General features: G+C 50.6%; 7 protein-coding genes across 8 annotated transcripts; 2 read left to right on the forward strand and 5 right to left on the reverse strand.

Moving 5' to 3' along the window:
- Positions 1-127: 127 nt before the first annotated feature.
- Positions 128-721, reverse strand: PPTG_06814 (hypothetical protein; the record flags this gene model as incomplete). The annotated part of the gene is made up of 1 exon (XM_008900860.1): positions 128-721. One exon carries the CDS (start codon positions 719-721, stop codon positions 128-130), a length of 594 nt encoding a protein of 197 aa, XP_008899108.1.
- A 912-nt stretch (positions 722-1633) lies between these two features.
- On the reverse strand, positions 1634-5882 carry PPTG_21961 (hypothetical protein; the record flags this gene model as incomplete). Its single annotated transcript, XM_008901129.1, has 6 exons — positions 1634-1946; positions 2089-2677; positions 2743-3900; positions 4007-4742; positions 4807-4884; positions 5151-5882. The coding sequence occupies 6 exons, from the start codon at positions 5880-5882 to the stop codon at positions 1634-1636; spliced, it is 3606 nt and encodes a 1201-aa protein (XP_008899377.1).
- Positions 5883-6065: 183 nt separating this feature from the next.
- On the reverse strand, positions 6066-7154 carry PPTG_06817 (hypothetical protein; the record flags this gene model as incomplete). The annotated part of the gene is made up of 1 exon (XM_008900861.1): positions 6066-7154. The coding sequence occupies one exon, from the start codon at positions 7152-7154 to the stop codon at positions 6066-6068; it is 1089 nt and encodes a 362-aa protein (XP_008899109.1).
- A 626-nt stretch (positions 7155-7780) lies between these two features.
- PPTG_06818 lies at positions 7781-8644 on the reverse strand. 2 transcript variants are annotated; one of them, XM_008900862.1, is made up of 2 exons: positions 8531-8644; positions 7781-8417 (listed from the first exon to the last, which is right to left on the reverse strand). In XM_008900862.1, the coding sequence occupies exons 1-2, from the start codon at positions 8575-8577 to the stop codon at positions 7844-7846; spliced, it is 621 nt and encodes a 206-aa protein (XP_008899110.1). In that variant the 5' UTR covers positions 8578-8644; the 3' UTR covers positions 7781-7843. The 2 variants fall into 2 exon arrangements, with proteins under 2 accessions (XP_008899110.1, XP_008899111.1); XM_008900863.1 differs by having other exon boundaries at positions 7788-8464; positions 8531-8618.
- A 501-nt stretch (positions 8645-9145) lies between these two features.
- On the forward strand, positions 9146-9465 carry PPTG_21962 (hypothetical protein; the record flags this gene model as incomplete). The annotated part of the gene is made up of 2 exons (XM_008901130.1): positions 9146-9206; positions 9314-9465. The coding sequence occupies 2 exons, from the start codon at positions 9146-9148 to the stop codon at positions 9463-9465; spliced, it is 213 nt and encodes a 70-aa protein (XP_008899378.1).
- Positions 9466-9737: 272 nt separating this feature from the next.
- PPTG_06819 (hypothetical protein) lies at positions 9738-11741 on the reverse strand. The gene has a single exon (XM_008900864.1). The coding sequence runs from the start codon at positions 11532-11534 to the stop codon at positions 9924-9926; it is 1611 nt and encodes a 536-aa protein (XP_008899112.1). The 5' UTR covers positions 11535-11741; the 3' UTR covers positions 9738-9923.
- A 532-nt stretch (positions 11742-12273) lies between these two features.
- On the forward strand, positions 12274-12501 carry PPTG_21963 (hypothetical protein; the record flags this gene model as incomplete). Its single annotated transcript, XM_008901131.1, has 1 exon — positions 12274-12501. One exon carries the CDS (start codon positions 12274-12276, stop codon positions 12499-12501), a length of 228 nt encoding a protein of 75 aa, XP_008899379.1.
- Between the last annotated feature and the right edge of the window lie 1153 nt (positions 12502-13654).

Raw genomic sequence — 13654 nt, forward strand, 5'->3', positions numbered from 1 at the left:
CAGGACAGTAAAAGTACAAATGTGTGTGTGTGTGTGAGTGGGGGGGATACGTGCACGCCATGCCAGTATCTCAACGTCGTCGCCATCGTACACGGGATCCAGAATGCTCTTCAACATCAAGTACGCTTCACTTCCGTCGATGTAATATGAACGCTTGATTTGCTTGTGAAGCCGTCGGTAGAAATTGAGCTTGACAGCGTTCTCGGAGTTTGTCTTCATTTGTAGCGCTGCGTTGTGTTGCCATCCTCGAGCAATGTGTCGATTGCTTGCGTGGAGCTCCTGCAGCACGCCACGAGTTGTACAGCTTGACAGACGCTCGAAAGTGTTCATTGCCGAGCGGTCGTCCGCTTGAAACAGTCGACAGGCATTGATGAAAGAAGTTTTGCGTCAGCGGTTCAACGGGGAGTCGGAGATGACAAAGTCGGACGATGTGCGTGTTCGCAAGCACATACGCCTCTAAGACCATCTTATTCATGTCTTTTAGCACCTCCTCCCACGGCAACGTCTTGGATTGCTCGGTGCAGAACGACTTGAGCGAAATCTTGATAACACTTACGTCTTTGTCAGCGTTTGCTGCGCGTCGTGCAGCCACATCTTGACGTCGTCGCTTTGTCTCTGTGGTCAGGTGTGAGAGCTCCGATGAGATGTCTTCGATATTTTTCACTTGCGAGTTTGGTCCTGGGTCGTTTTCAGCGTCCAAGCGAGGACGCTTCGTCGCCATCGTGCAAATTGTCGAATGATATGCTAGCTCTCCTGCTTTGGCAACAAAGATGCGGTCTAATTTACTGAATTCAAGTATCAATTGGCCGAATTTGTATTCATTGTATTTGCAGTGTGTGAGTGATGTTCAGTAAATAGCCGCCTTTTTACTCTGACGGGGCGAACTGGTCCAATTGCTTCCACTTACAGATATTACTATCGAGTTACTGTCAAAGTATTGTCATACAGCTGAAGAAACCCAGGAGCTTCTGATCAACGTGATCATTATCATTCCCCTCTTGCCTGTATACAAATATTAATGGCTAGCCAACACAACGATCGCTGTACAAAACGAGTATGCGCTTTACACTTGCTTATTCTCATGCAGAAGATACGTTCGCAGCTAGCCTTGATCCCAAGCTACGATCTACCAACGCATTTGCTCTCAATAACGGAAGAAAATTAAACTACTGCCAATCCCTTCTCTCAAGTTGTGGGCTAATTAGAAAGGTACTAGTACATCAGCATGTTTGGATTTTCAATGATCACAGATCCGTATGGGCAAAGCGGACTTCTTATTGACTCGCATCTCGGGGTGTGGAGTGGTGGGTCGAGAGCAGAGAAAGAGGAGAAATGAGCCCAGGGACCCTGGGCTCCTACCCAACGGTACTACAACTAGCTAAATATACTACCTGCGATCCGAAAAAGATGCCTTCCTCTTCCGCTACTTCTGCGATGTCTTGTTCGAGGAAACCGACCATTTTCAATGATCACAGATCCGTATGGGGAAAGCGGACTTCTTATTGACTCGCATCTCGGGGTGTGGAGTGGTGAGTTCCAATCAACCGCCAAGACACAGTCCGTTCTCCCCAAAGAAGATACCCTGCTCTGATAGTCGGTACTTCTGCTTGTCACGTAGGTGTAGCTTGAGCCCTTAGCTCGAGGTCGATCTGCACATTAACCGAGCGAGACCTCTGGATCCTTTCGCCGAGAGTGTTGGATATCCTTCAAAAGCATTGGACAACCATCTGCCCATCAACTTGATCACCAGTCGATCCGCCCCAGAGTTCATCAGCTCCGTAGCACCTCCAATACGGATTGAGTGGGTAGAATACAGCCTAGCATCCAAACCCATCGCACTTGCAGCTTGCTTGAGAGTGTCTGCCACCTCTTCCGCAGCAATTCCCGAGCCGAACCCTGTTGACAGCGCCGGTTGGTCGGGCTGTGTGGCGAATGCACGTGCCCCTCTAAGTATACAACGTGCAACTTTAACTGGGCACAGTACTTTATCTCCTGAGCGGCTGTGAAATCGCAGCTCATCACGTCCAACTGATTGTTCTTGGCTCCTGACAGCCGGATGCCCACAACTTCTGCCTGCCGCGGACTCACGTGTGTCCGGCCTCGTTCCGAAATACAATATCTCCGAGTCGAAGCGCGTACCGGTGGTGCTTTCGGCCAATAAACAGATACTCAGATCTGCGTAGAAGAAAGAAAAATGCGAGTAGCAGCCCACCCCAAAGAAGTTGCCCCCGAGCATGTTGAACATCGACTAGAAGAAAAACTTTTCGGAGAAGCGAGGGGGTGACTGACTGCTGCTTGACGACCGAATCTGTAAGTCTTCGGATACCACGCAGCAAAATCGCGTGCCCTGCGTTGGCACCTGAGTCGTAACCGGCGGTGTTCTTGTGAAACCAACGCACCGCACAGAGCTTGCTGCAAATTGCCGTGCACGTATTCCCCACTCCTGCACGATTCATTCCGTACCGCCATAAATACACTGCAAAGGCACCGAGTTGAGCCGCGTTCGCGTCCACAGTGTCCCGTCCGAGCCACGGGGTATAGTCCATGAAGCTGTACCACCGAAGCCACTGATCCCAAGAACGGCGGTATTGCACGCGAGAAGTGTCGGCTAAAGCTCCAGCTCGGAGCAGCGCACTCAAAGTGTGAAGAGTTTTCTTGAGTTCGGTGGTATCTCTACCTGTGACCACGCAAACGACATGTCAGCAAATGATCGCGCCATCTCCTCCGATTGCCACACCCGACTCCCAACATCTGCCATGACATTCTCGGCTCCGGGAATATGAGCGGCAGACGAGTAAAAATTGTAGCGCACTTCGAGAAAACCAATGAGCCTTAGTAGCATTTGGGCGAATAGATTCCGAGAGGATCTTCGATTTGCCCACGCCACCGCTGAAGTATTATCGATCCAGAATCGCGTATGAGCCTGTTCAACTTGACCCGATTGTGACCACTGAGAGGCCCAGACAATTGCTGCGAACACGGCACTCATGAGCTCGCGAATGTTTATGCTGAACTCGTCTGATGTCAAACCATTAAAGTCTGCGATTTGCTGTAGTTCATCTGCGTCAAACTCCAACTGCAGATATTCCTTTCGAGCAGGCCAGAGCGCACACAGACCTCGATCGCTAGCGTCCATATGAATATGATGATCCGGGTCTTTTGCGTTAACGAAGCGAGACAGCTGTACCGAATTGAGCCTTCCCACACGAAGGATTGCAGTAAACCATCTTAGATCGTCGCGCACGTCGTCAGACACCAAAGAAGGGCGATACCGAGTAGTTGTTCGAGCAAATGACGCGATCCGCTGGAAAAATGGTGCGGCCGAACGCACACACGTGGCCACGTGCCTTAGACTTCCCAGTAACTTGTTTAGTTGCGTTTTTGAGGCCGTTTGGGCAGCTTGAAGATCGCTTAGCCTTTGAAGAGCTTTTGTGATTTTGTCCTCGGGCATTGAGAGTGTCATCAAATTAAGGTTCCAGTGAAGTCCAAGAGCTTTTCCTTCTGTAAACCACGGCGTAAACTTCTCTTCGTTGCACGCGTTCGGACCCAAAATCGTTACCATCGCCGATCTAAGAGAAATACTTGCCTCCATCAATCGAGAACCGATATTTGGCTCAATACAAATGTGATCGTCGCACCACGCCTTGCCATCGTACTTATCGGAGCCCATTGAAGGTTGACCTGACCACGTCGGAGCGGTATTCTTATGAAGATGCACGATCGCTCCCCCTGCTGCCCAATACTGTCTTGGAGAATCAGTCCAACCAAAAGGACAAGCCAAATCGACCACAAGAATACCGAGCTCGGGAATAGTACCGGAGAAGCGCCCCGCAGCTTCTGCTGCTACAGGAATATTGCGAAATGCGCCTGCAACATCTCCAGTAGACATGCGAGCTGCCCCTGGAAAATTATGGTCCACATCTAGTACCCGTCGAGCCAGTACATGCACCGTCGTAGGTAACCAAAATTTGAGATTCCTCCTGGGCTTGATCGCTCACCGAACTACCTTTTGAACACGAAAGATCGTGGATCACCCTCGCATCATCTGTGATGTCTGCTTCCCCTTTCTGCACCGCCCCAAACGGACTACATGTGACGCCATCAAAAGAAGACAGCAGCTCGATATCAAGAATTAAGTATCGATCTTCGTCTTGGCCTTTTCTTAAGCTTTTGATAACAGCATTGAGGGCTCGTAACGCGGATCCATGGTTCTTCGGGGGCTGCTGTTGGCTTGTAAACGCCGAAGACCACGTAGGTCTGATACCGTGTGTCACAATTTGGCGCCATTCATCTCTGTACTTGTAAGATCTCCAGCAGGGTAGATGATCAGGGACTCCCAGAGCCTTATTTGGCCGAGGATCTTCGGAAGTTTCTCCACGAACCAGTCGAATAAAGTCTGGCAGGCTCATTTTCGACCTTCTAAGTAGCTCGCTGTACGCACACTGTTTGTCCCGGTCAATCACAGATCTTCGCGTGGCGTTCTTTAGAATCCAAGTTGGTGAGGCCCCAGGTGGATCCACACCATACTGCTTCATGACCGAGGCTAGGCCATTACATGCACTAAGGTGTTGAAGGCTCAAAAGTTTTTCACTTGCTCGAAGTGTCAGCGTGTAGCGATGCTGTTGATCTGTCAAAAAATTTCGCAGTCGACCAGATAAGGCAGGCTGCGATACGTTCACACGCTCCTGTTTGCCTTTGCCGTGAATCAGAGACGCACGCGACCTCCGAACCGACTTGCAACTCTTATGCAGCGGCAAAACATCACGCCCTTAGGGGATTCCACCCCCGGAAGACCAACCGACCGACCTGCAATTCTGATGCAGCGGCAAAACAACGCCCCGAGCGTGAACTGGAGTCACATGGGGCCAACCGACCTGCCTGCAACTGTCGTGCAGCGGCAAAACAGCATCCGTTGCGTAAACATGAGTCACGTTGCACCTTTCGACGGCGCTGCAGCTATTATGCAATAGCGTTCTGGCCGAGGTCGTGCACTCTCCCGACGTCACTGCGTGAGACGTTTGCAGCTTGGCAGGGGTGAAGCTACAATTCACTTCATTATCATCGCCCGCGCTGAGCTTGGAGCTGGATGGAGGCTTCTCTATTGGCCTGAGGATGGTTGCACTCCGGACCTCCTCATGGCCCCTTCAAACCTCCGCTTGACTACCTGTAGATTGTGCCTCCATGTTCCGCAGTCCTCCATAATTCTTAATGATGAAGTTTTTCACAATCACCGGCAACTTAACTGGCACGAAGTGTCCTCGGTAGTCGAAAACGCACGTATCCCCTTCACCAGGGCAGCCGTCACTTGACAAAAATTGCATGCACAGCTTTTTGCCTTTTCGAATCGGTAGCGCAGCCACCACTTCCTGAGGCACAGGAGCTCCACGTCCGTGGCGAGAACCGCTGTTAGCTGTTGCCCGCGTGTTCGACTTCTTCTGGCGAGATGTTGGCTTTTGAGCTGCGGACAACTTGAGAGCTGCTTCCACCTTGAGATTAGTCACGCGCTGAACCACTCGCACATATGACTCGTGGTTGAACTGAAAGTGAGTGCCTACACTATCTGCGGCCACAAGGTCGCCTTGTGCCACGAAGGACCGGAAAGTTTCAAAGCGGTCGTCGATCCAAGCCACTATCTCTGGTACAGCTTCAGCTCCTTGCATAGTCTTCGTTTTCCGCAGCACCAGCAAGAACCGTCTGGCTGCGTCGACCAAATCTGCTACCCTCTGGGTGCACATCTCGTTCACTAGCAAGGACAGCACTTCCAGCGCTGCTACCACGTCGGCGAGGTCTTTAGACTCCTGAGGCTCCGGCAGCTTATTCTTTACTGAAAACTCCGCCATATCGTAGCGCCTCAGGTGATCCCGCTCCACTTCCACGTCCATTGGCGAAAAATGTCAAATCGAAAGCCCTCGAAATCCAAAATCCCAGGCAAAGAATCCTCGTGCAACGGCCGGGTGTGGCAAGTAATCAAAATCCTTGGATCGAGACTGCATTGTCTCTACAAACAACTGATCATCCAAGCAGAAATACGTACCATTAACCATTGCGCTGTGCACAGCGCAATGTCACCCGCTTGGTCTGAACTGCGACTTGGTTTCCTTGACTGCCGCGCTCACCAGTGACGTCGAGCTCCCTTTGTTCAGGTTTGCCTGGCGAAACGCGATCAGCTGGTCAATGTCTTGAACCATCTCAGCGTCGTCCCCGAGCCGTTGTCTTAAGGCGAAGAGTCTCGACTCTCGTTGACCATCTGGGGAGCTTTGTGGGGATCCCTCACGGTCCCGTTTAGGACGGCCCTCGACGGGTCGCTCGTCTTGGCGCGGTTCTGAAGGGTCCAGGTCGTCATCCGAGTCATATAACTGTTCCAACCTTTCATTGTCTGCTACGCTCCTGGCTTGCGGGCTTGCTCCACCCATGCCCGCACCCGGAGGGGCTATGCCAAAGAGAGCGTTCGGTACAGAAAGTCCTTGTGGTGGTCGTCGTTTACCTTCGCGATAGAACACAAAATTTAGGATGTGCTCTATCTTTAGAAACTCAACCTGGGTATTCTCGAGGTTGTATACCGGCACCATTTGACTCTCGTCCACAGGGTTCATCGAAATTTTCTTTAGCACTGTTGCCGTGCTTCGGCGAGCAGATTGACCGACACCATTGAAATGGTCATGAGCAGCGTTGTGCAGAGCCCGCATTTCTGCAGGCATGACGTCCGTCGTTCCCCGCAGGTAGCATGGGCGAAGAGCGTAGGTCTCCAGAGCCAAGTCCTGGAATTCTTCACTGCCGAAAGCCAGGTCACGGGTAGCGTCTGCGAAAGTGACCTGTAGAACACCTGACTTTCCGAGGTTATTCCAGGTGTAGCTGACCACCACACCGTAATTCCAGACCTTGGGTTTTCCTTGAGGAACTCGGGCGATGCACAAGGTGCTACCGACGTAGGTTCCTATACCACTTAGGGCTTCCTCTTCTGTAACGCCACGTTGCTTCACCTCAGGTGCTCCGCGCTGGGCCGAGAAGGCTCCGATGCCCTCCCACCTCCCGCTAGGAACACGCTCAATGTCATACGCCCCCTGGCGCTCCTCTGAGGCGGTCCTTCCGTAGGCGAAGCCTTCCGTTCTGAGAACGCCGGGTTTGAACAGAGCATAGAGATTGATCGGGGCCATGTATCACCGTGTAATCCGGGAAAGCCGGCACCAAAGGTCGTCGTGGTTTCGAGGTTGTCGAGAGCAGAGAAAGAGGAGAAATGAGCCCAGGGACCCTGGGCTCCTACCCAACGGTACTACAACTAGCTAAATATACTACCAACGATCCGAAAAAGATGCCTTCCTCTTCCGCTACTTCTGCGATGTCTTGTTCGAGGAAACCGACCAGTCAATAAGGTGTAATCAAGTGTCGACGTGACTACGGTATTTACCAGGCAGCTTCGATCAGTCGGTAATATCGAGGGAAAGCAGATTTGAAAATGATGCAACCGATATGGTGTAGAGCAGCATCGAAAGATCCGAGTTGATGAACATGTTTTTGATCAGCACTCTTAATGTCTTCAATAAGTGGCAAGTTTTGGTTCATTTGGACAAACAGCTACGTAAAAAAAAATTGGATATCAATCTCGAGATTAGTTTTATTCTAAAAGTCCACAAACCACAACGCAAGGCACCAGGAAGATGTGAAGAATCATACGTAAAGTTGCAGACTAATGGTGATTATTTTCCGCGCTATCGCTTGTAACATTGCACTCGGCTTTTTCTGGCAAATACTCAATAAATTACCGATTTGCAACCAACCTCAACATTTTAGCTTTCAAGAGACTGATATATTACGGCAAATTCAATTCACCTGTAGCTTCTCTCTCCTACTCGGCCTTAATGCCCTTCTGGCACACGTAAATGTAGTGCACAGCGTTGGCATCAGCCTCCGAGACCTGCACGGCGCTGACTGTGGGCTTGGGCACCGTGTGCACCGACACTTTCCACTGCAGCTCCTTGTTCTCGAGGTAACTCAGTCGGTTATCCGGCACGCCATACGACACGATGAAGTAGACGCCGTTGGGCTTGAGCACGCGGTGGATTTCCTGGCACATTTTGGCCACGTTGGCCGTCGAGCCTTCGCCACACAAGATCGAGTCCATCGTGCCCTTGTCCACTACAGCGTCATACGTTTCATCCGCAAAGTCCAGCGAGCACATGTTCATCTTCTGCCACTGCAACTGCTCCACACGGTCCTCGTACTTGGACGCCATCTGCTTCACCACGATCTCCGAGACGTCCACGTTCATGATCTTCTGGTATCCGTCGTTCACCATCTCCTCCGACAGTCGAGAGTTGCCGGCGCCGGCCATCAGGATACTGTCCGTCTTCTTCACATACTGATTTAGTAGTTCTTTCAGGCCGCCATAACGCTGGTACCAGTCAAATTGCTCCGAGTCCCTAAAAAGTGGAAGAAATGTGTCAGAAGCGAGTCATATCTTTGAATACTGGACGGAGAGTTGGCATGCGGGAGCCATGTGTGCATTCACAAGACATAGAGGAAGAGAACGCACTTGGTGTAGCGCTCGTCCCAGTACGTGGCCTTGCCGTATTGCGCCATGTCGCCGAAGGGGTTGGTTGCCTTTTGCCCTCTAGTCGTCGCGATGAATAATGGGGCAAAACGTGTAACGAACCACGAGTCGTACTTAAACGAACGTATACATGCTGGTGTATACGAGCAGGAGTGATGGTTGGGACTTCAACGCTAGATCTATGCCGATGTTGTCACAAGGCTGGGGGAGCGATTGCTGTCGATGCTGGACGTGCCATCCTCGTCGACTAGCTCTAGCGACGACTAACAATCGTACATATGCATCAGCGTTCTTACTTCGGTAGCGATTGCCTGTCTTCCACCACAGCTCCACTGCAACGCACAATACAGGCAAGCCACAGTAGACGCTAAGCATTGGTGAACTTGAAGATAAGTCGGATGTGATCGTCTCAGCAGACGACGACATGGAGGTCAATAGTATACCTGAGCAGGATGAGCTATCGTGCGCTGCTTATTGTCCGAACTCATACGGTTTGTTAACTATTGCGAATACCAGACACAACAAGTACTAGCCGACTACGCGATGCTATTGTGGACAAACGATTATTGATAAGCAGCAAGTCTCATATATTGGCGCATGCTGCACGCGGCACTACCTTCGTGCCATGCATCTTCATGCGTGCTAACAGCTACTATCTGTATGTTTCCAACCCAGCGACGAATCGATGACTATCTGTGCAAGTGAGAGGACTATCCGCTCGCCTTGCTGATCCAGCGTGCGATCCAGCTTAATATATTGACGCAGACACGACCCACAGAGCGAAGCTGGTGCGAGTGCTGCGTGGCTGTGCCAACTACGACGAGATTATCATGGACAAGGACCCGCTGGTGCATTACGAGACGATGCTCGAGGGTTTCAACTTCGTCAAGAACCAGTCCCCACCACTTTGCATTTGAGAATGAATCCGCGCTGATTTACCGGCTCCAACATCTTTGTAAACCCACCACACTTTGATTGAAGCTATCTCATCGAAACGTTTTGTACTTTAAACTTGGTAAGCAAAAGGATTCCCAATGCTTTGGTGTCATTGTTTGCTTAATAAAAATATCCTACAATAATAAGCGGCAATTTTTAAATATGTTGACTCGGTCCTCAGTGGGCACTTTGCTGGTAAAGCCGCCATGACCCTGTCCTATTATGGAGATGTTAAGATAACAATAAGTTGGTTGTTTTTCATAAACAATGCCCACGCCTTATGAAGTGGCACGACGATTTATTAATCAAACATGTACACATAACTAATGCCTCCTCCCCCTCCCCACCCCCCAAGGCGCCACAAGCCGATGTATTAGTTGTATAGTGACTCTGTCTGGCCTGAGCTCTTGTGCGTTATACCTCATTGTTGTGCACTTACTCAGTCGAGAATATCTGCGATTCGCATTGTGCGTGAACCAGTTCCAGTGTGCATATCGTTTTGCTGTCTTTCAAGATTGTCAGTGTGCGTTTGACCCTGAGAGCGTGAAGCCATGATGAACGAAGTCTGCTGAAAATCCACGCCATCTAAAGCTAGCTTTGCCTGTGACATAACCAGCGCGAGATCTAACGGATCCGGGATAATATCAGCCATCGCGACTGCAAAGTCCATCCACTCACTAATTCTTGAAATGTAACCCGTAGTTTTCTCAATCGAGAAGATAATCTGAGATGGCACCGTGAGCACTTTGCCAATTAGAGTGTTGCGCAGTTGTGTGTCGGAGACGAGGTGTGGAAACACGGACTGGATGGTATGGAATGTGAGACGAAGGGCATACGTCGCGCTTGATTCGACCAAACACGAGCTGCTAGTGTCATCTAACTCCGTTTGAATAGGTCCTTTCTGCTGAAATGCCAGCACCTCGAAACATTCACTGAGTGCGTACCAACGCTCTCTCACTTGGTCAGCCACAGTCGACATCGTGCCAGCCTGCCTCGAGTTAAAGCGATACAAGAAGAAATCACGCTGTGATGCTCCGGAATATTCCGTGGTGCCTTGTTCGTAACCGGCTGCGAAAGCGGCGAAATAGTCCTCTACAGTTCTTTGACAGAATTCAATTGTAGGAGAAGTTTGCACTGTGTTGACAGTGCTGCCTCCAGTCGTGTTAGAGAGAGTATTATCTTGAAGAGGGACAGGCGCTTTCTCTTCATCCTCTTCACCCTCATTCGCGACACAAAGCATTCCATTGTACGATATTAATGCGCGCCCGAGGAGCATATCCACGACTCGTGGATCTTTGACAATGCTCAAAAACGCCCCCACAAAGTTCATTTCGACGTCGTATCTGTAACACTTGCCCGCTGGGTTGAAGTGGAAAGTAGATCTCCCCTGAGCTTCCACTTGCTGCCCCACGAGCATCGCTACGAGCCACTCGTGGCCCATGATATGAGGGAATATCATCTTGATCGTGCTACGAGTGACTTGAAACGAGAACCAGGCCGCATCCGAGACCAACACCGAGTCTTCGGCAACGACAATACTGTCTACGACCCCTTTTAACGAGATAAAACGCAAGAAATTGGTGTAGTTGACCATCTGATCCATGATAACGTCGGGGCCTCGGGGGAGTCCGGGGCCCAGTTCCACGTCCGGGTCCATAACATTGTGCATAAACGCCCTTTGGTCTCGATTTTTCCGTCCAGATTGTTGAGGGACAACCCCTTTGCGGAACACGTAGAGATACTCGTTCACAAGTCTCGTGAGTGAGCCTTCGGGGGTATGGCGTTGCACCAGAGTTTTGGTCTGTAGGATCTCACGTAGCGCTAGTAAATTACGCACTTCTTGTTGCAAATTCTGCACGTCCAGCTGCAGGTTGAAGGCCACGGAGCGTTCGTTGGGAATCGAGCGATAGGGTCCCCATCCTTTTCTGGGTTTATAGGGTGTGCCATCTTTCTTAAGTCTCGACTTCTTCACTCGGTATGACGGCTTCGTGTTGGGCGTTGTAGTACCAGGAGACTTGTCTTCATCCGGAGCTTGTGAAGGCTCCGACATCGTGTGGTTTCTGTTACTGGCCAACTAAGACAGTATGTGCTTGCTTGTAGGTCAGAGGGGATCTCAAGGGTCACCATTAACTGTCCCCTTAGGAGGACATGCGTATGCATGCGTCGAAAGTACGAACAGGCACAGGAATGTACCTCAACGAACAACGAACTTGTAGAACTTTCGATGAAAATGTCGCTTTGCCGTTGGATGGCATTCAGACGAAAAAAACCCATTAAAATGTTAATGGGTTTTTTCGTCTGAATGCCATCCCAGCCAATCAGCATCCGTAGCGACGAGATTTTGGAACTATGTGTGAATACCATCCAAGCTTATATTATTACGACCCAAAATTGGACTTTTTTGAGTTGGTTCCGAATAACCCAAATAAACCGTATCGTTGGATGGCATTCAGACGAACAAAAAACCCATTAAAATGTTAATGTGTTTTTTCGTCTGAATGCCATCCCAGCCAATCAGCATCCGTAGCGTCACTCTTGCGAGGTGAACACAAAAAGAGGTTTGCAATAAGAATTCGTGTAGCTCTAACGGATAACGCATTTGTGCCAATTAAAGTGTCCCCTGTCATATCGAATCGATCTGTTGACTATACAATAGCTACAATTCCCACTCACAATTGAATACCCACGTTGGATTCTAGGGCACGTCGTTTTGATTTGTGAGCTGCACAACCATTACCATTATCCATTTTACTGTCCTCTCCGCACTCACATCTTCGCCAAGCATCACCATGCCAGCGTCTCGTCTCGCCAAGACCATGTCCGAGAAGAAAGAAGTCGTTACCTGGATCGAGCAACACGGCGAAGCCCCGGCAAGAGCTGCCACGTTCTTTCAGAACGAACGCGGGTGGAAAATCTCGGCTGCACAAGTCTGCTATTGGTGGAAGCAGAGGGATGCCATTAAAAAGACCCCGGTCTCCAACCTCCGTCTCAAGGGCGCTGGAGCAAGCCGCGCTTAGCCGAGATAGAGGACATGATCTTCGATCAAGTTTTCTTTCTCAGATCGGAAAAGAAAAAGGTATCGCGATCCTTCGTTGCCGAGATGGGCAAGCAGCTCGCTCGCTCGGAACAGCACGACGACTCCTTTGTCGGCTCGAACAAGTGGGTTGACGGCTTTATGCAGCGCTACAATCTATCCCTGCGTCGGACGACCAACCTCACGACGCTCACTGACGATGTGCTAACCGACCGGGCCGTGCGCTACATGGAATATATGTCGCCACGGGTTGATGCGTTAAGTCTAGACCACACTGTCCTGATGGACGAAACCGCGGTGTATTTTGAAGATCCGCGCCGCCAGACCATCGACGCCACCGGTGCCCGTCATGTGGTGCTGAAGTCCACTGGCTTTGCTTCAATGCGGGTGACTGCAGTCCTTGCTGTGTCTGCGTCGAGTCGCAAGCTACCGCCACTTGTCGTGTGGAAAGGTGCTCGTCAAGATGGTGCAATTGACAGGATTGGAAACACGTATGTCACGTATCAAAAACGAGCATGGGTTAACTCACAGTTGCTGATCAAGCGGCTTGATGTTGCTTTTCCACCAGTTCTGGATGCAGCTACACCAGGGAAAGCCATCGTGTAGGATTCGATGCGCGCCCACGTGTCGAAGGCTGTGAAGGCTCAGTTTGCTAAGAAAAGGATTGAGATGTTTGTTATTCCCGGTGGGTTGACGCCGTACGTTCAAGCCGGAGACATCGGGATTTACAAATCTTTCAAGGATAAACTTTCTGGCATCATCGACGATTGGAAGTCGTCTGACCGCGTCGTGTACACGAAGGGCGGGAACCCCAAGCAACCTCCAGTGGAAGATGTGGCGCAGTGGGTGCAGACCGCCTGGAAAGATGTACCAGACGACGTCGTTTCCCGCTCTGTCGTAGCGGTCGGATTCTCTCGGTGCTATCAAGACTGGCATATTAACCGCCACGACGTGTACGGTGAGCTGTTTTGCCGCAAGTGGCTGTCTCGTGGCGATGATTCCGAAGCCGACGACGTTGAGGAAGAGCTGCTCGAAAACCTGGATGAGTTTACGATTTGGGATTCAGAAGCATCTGCCTAAGCAGGCTCAGTAGTGTGCTACCTCCATTTTGTATACCCTGCTGCCCCTGGGGCGTC

This window comes from Phytophthora parasitica, assembly GCF_000247585.1.
Source record: "Phytophthora parasitica INRA-310 unplaced genomic scaffold supercont2.10, whole genome shotgun sequence".
Lineage (NCBI taxonomy): Eukaryota > Oomycota > Peronosporomycetes > Peronosporales > Peronosporaceae > Phytophthora > Phytophthora nicotianae.

Excerpts from the sequence above, each read along its gene's own strand:
- PPTG_06818 (XM_008900862.1), bottom strand. The coding sequence starts at position 8,577 with ATGGCGCAATACGGCAAGGCCACGTACTGGGACGAGCGCTACACCAA. Across the intron at positions 8,418-8,530 it reads TGGGACGAGCGCTACACCAA|GGACTCGGAGCAATTTGACT; the intron begins GTGCGTTCTCTT and ends TCCACTTTTTAG.
- PPTG_06819 (XM_008900864.1), bottom strand. The coding sequence starts at position 11,534 with ATGTCGGAGCCTTCACAAGCTCCGGATGAAGACAAGTCTCCTGGTACT.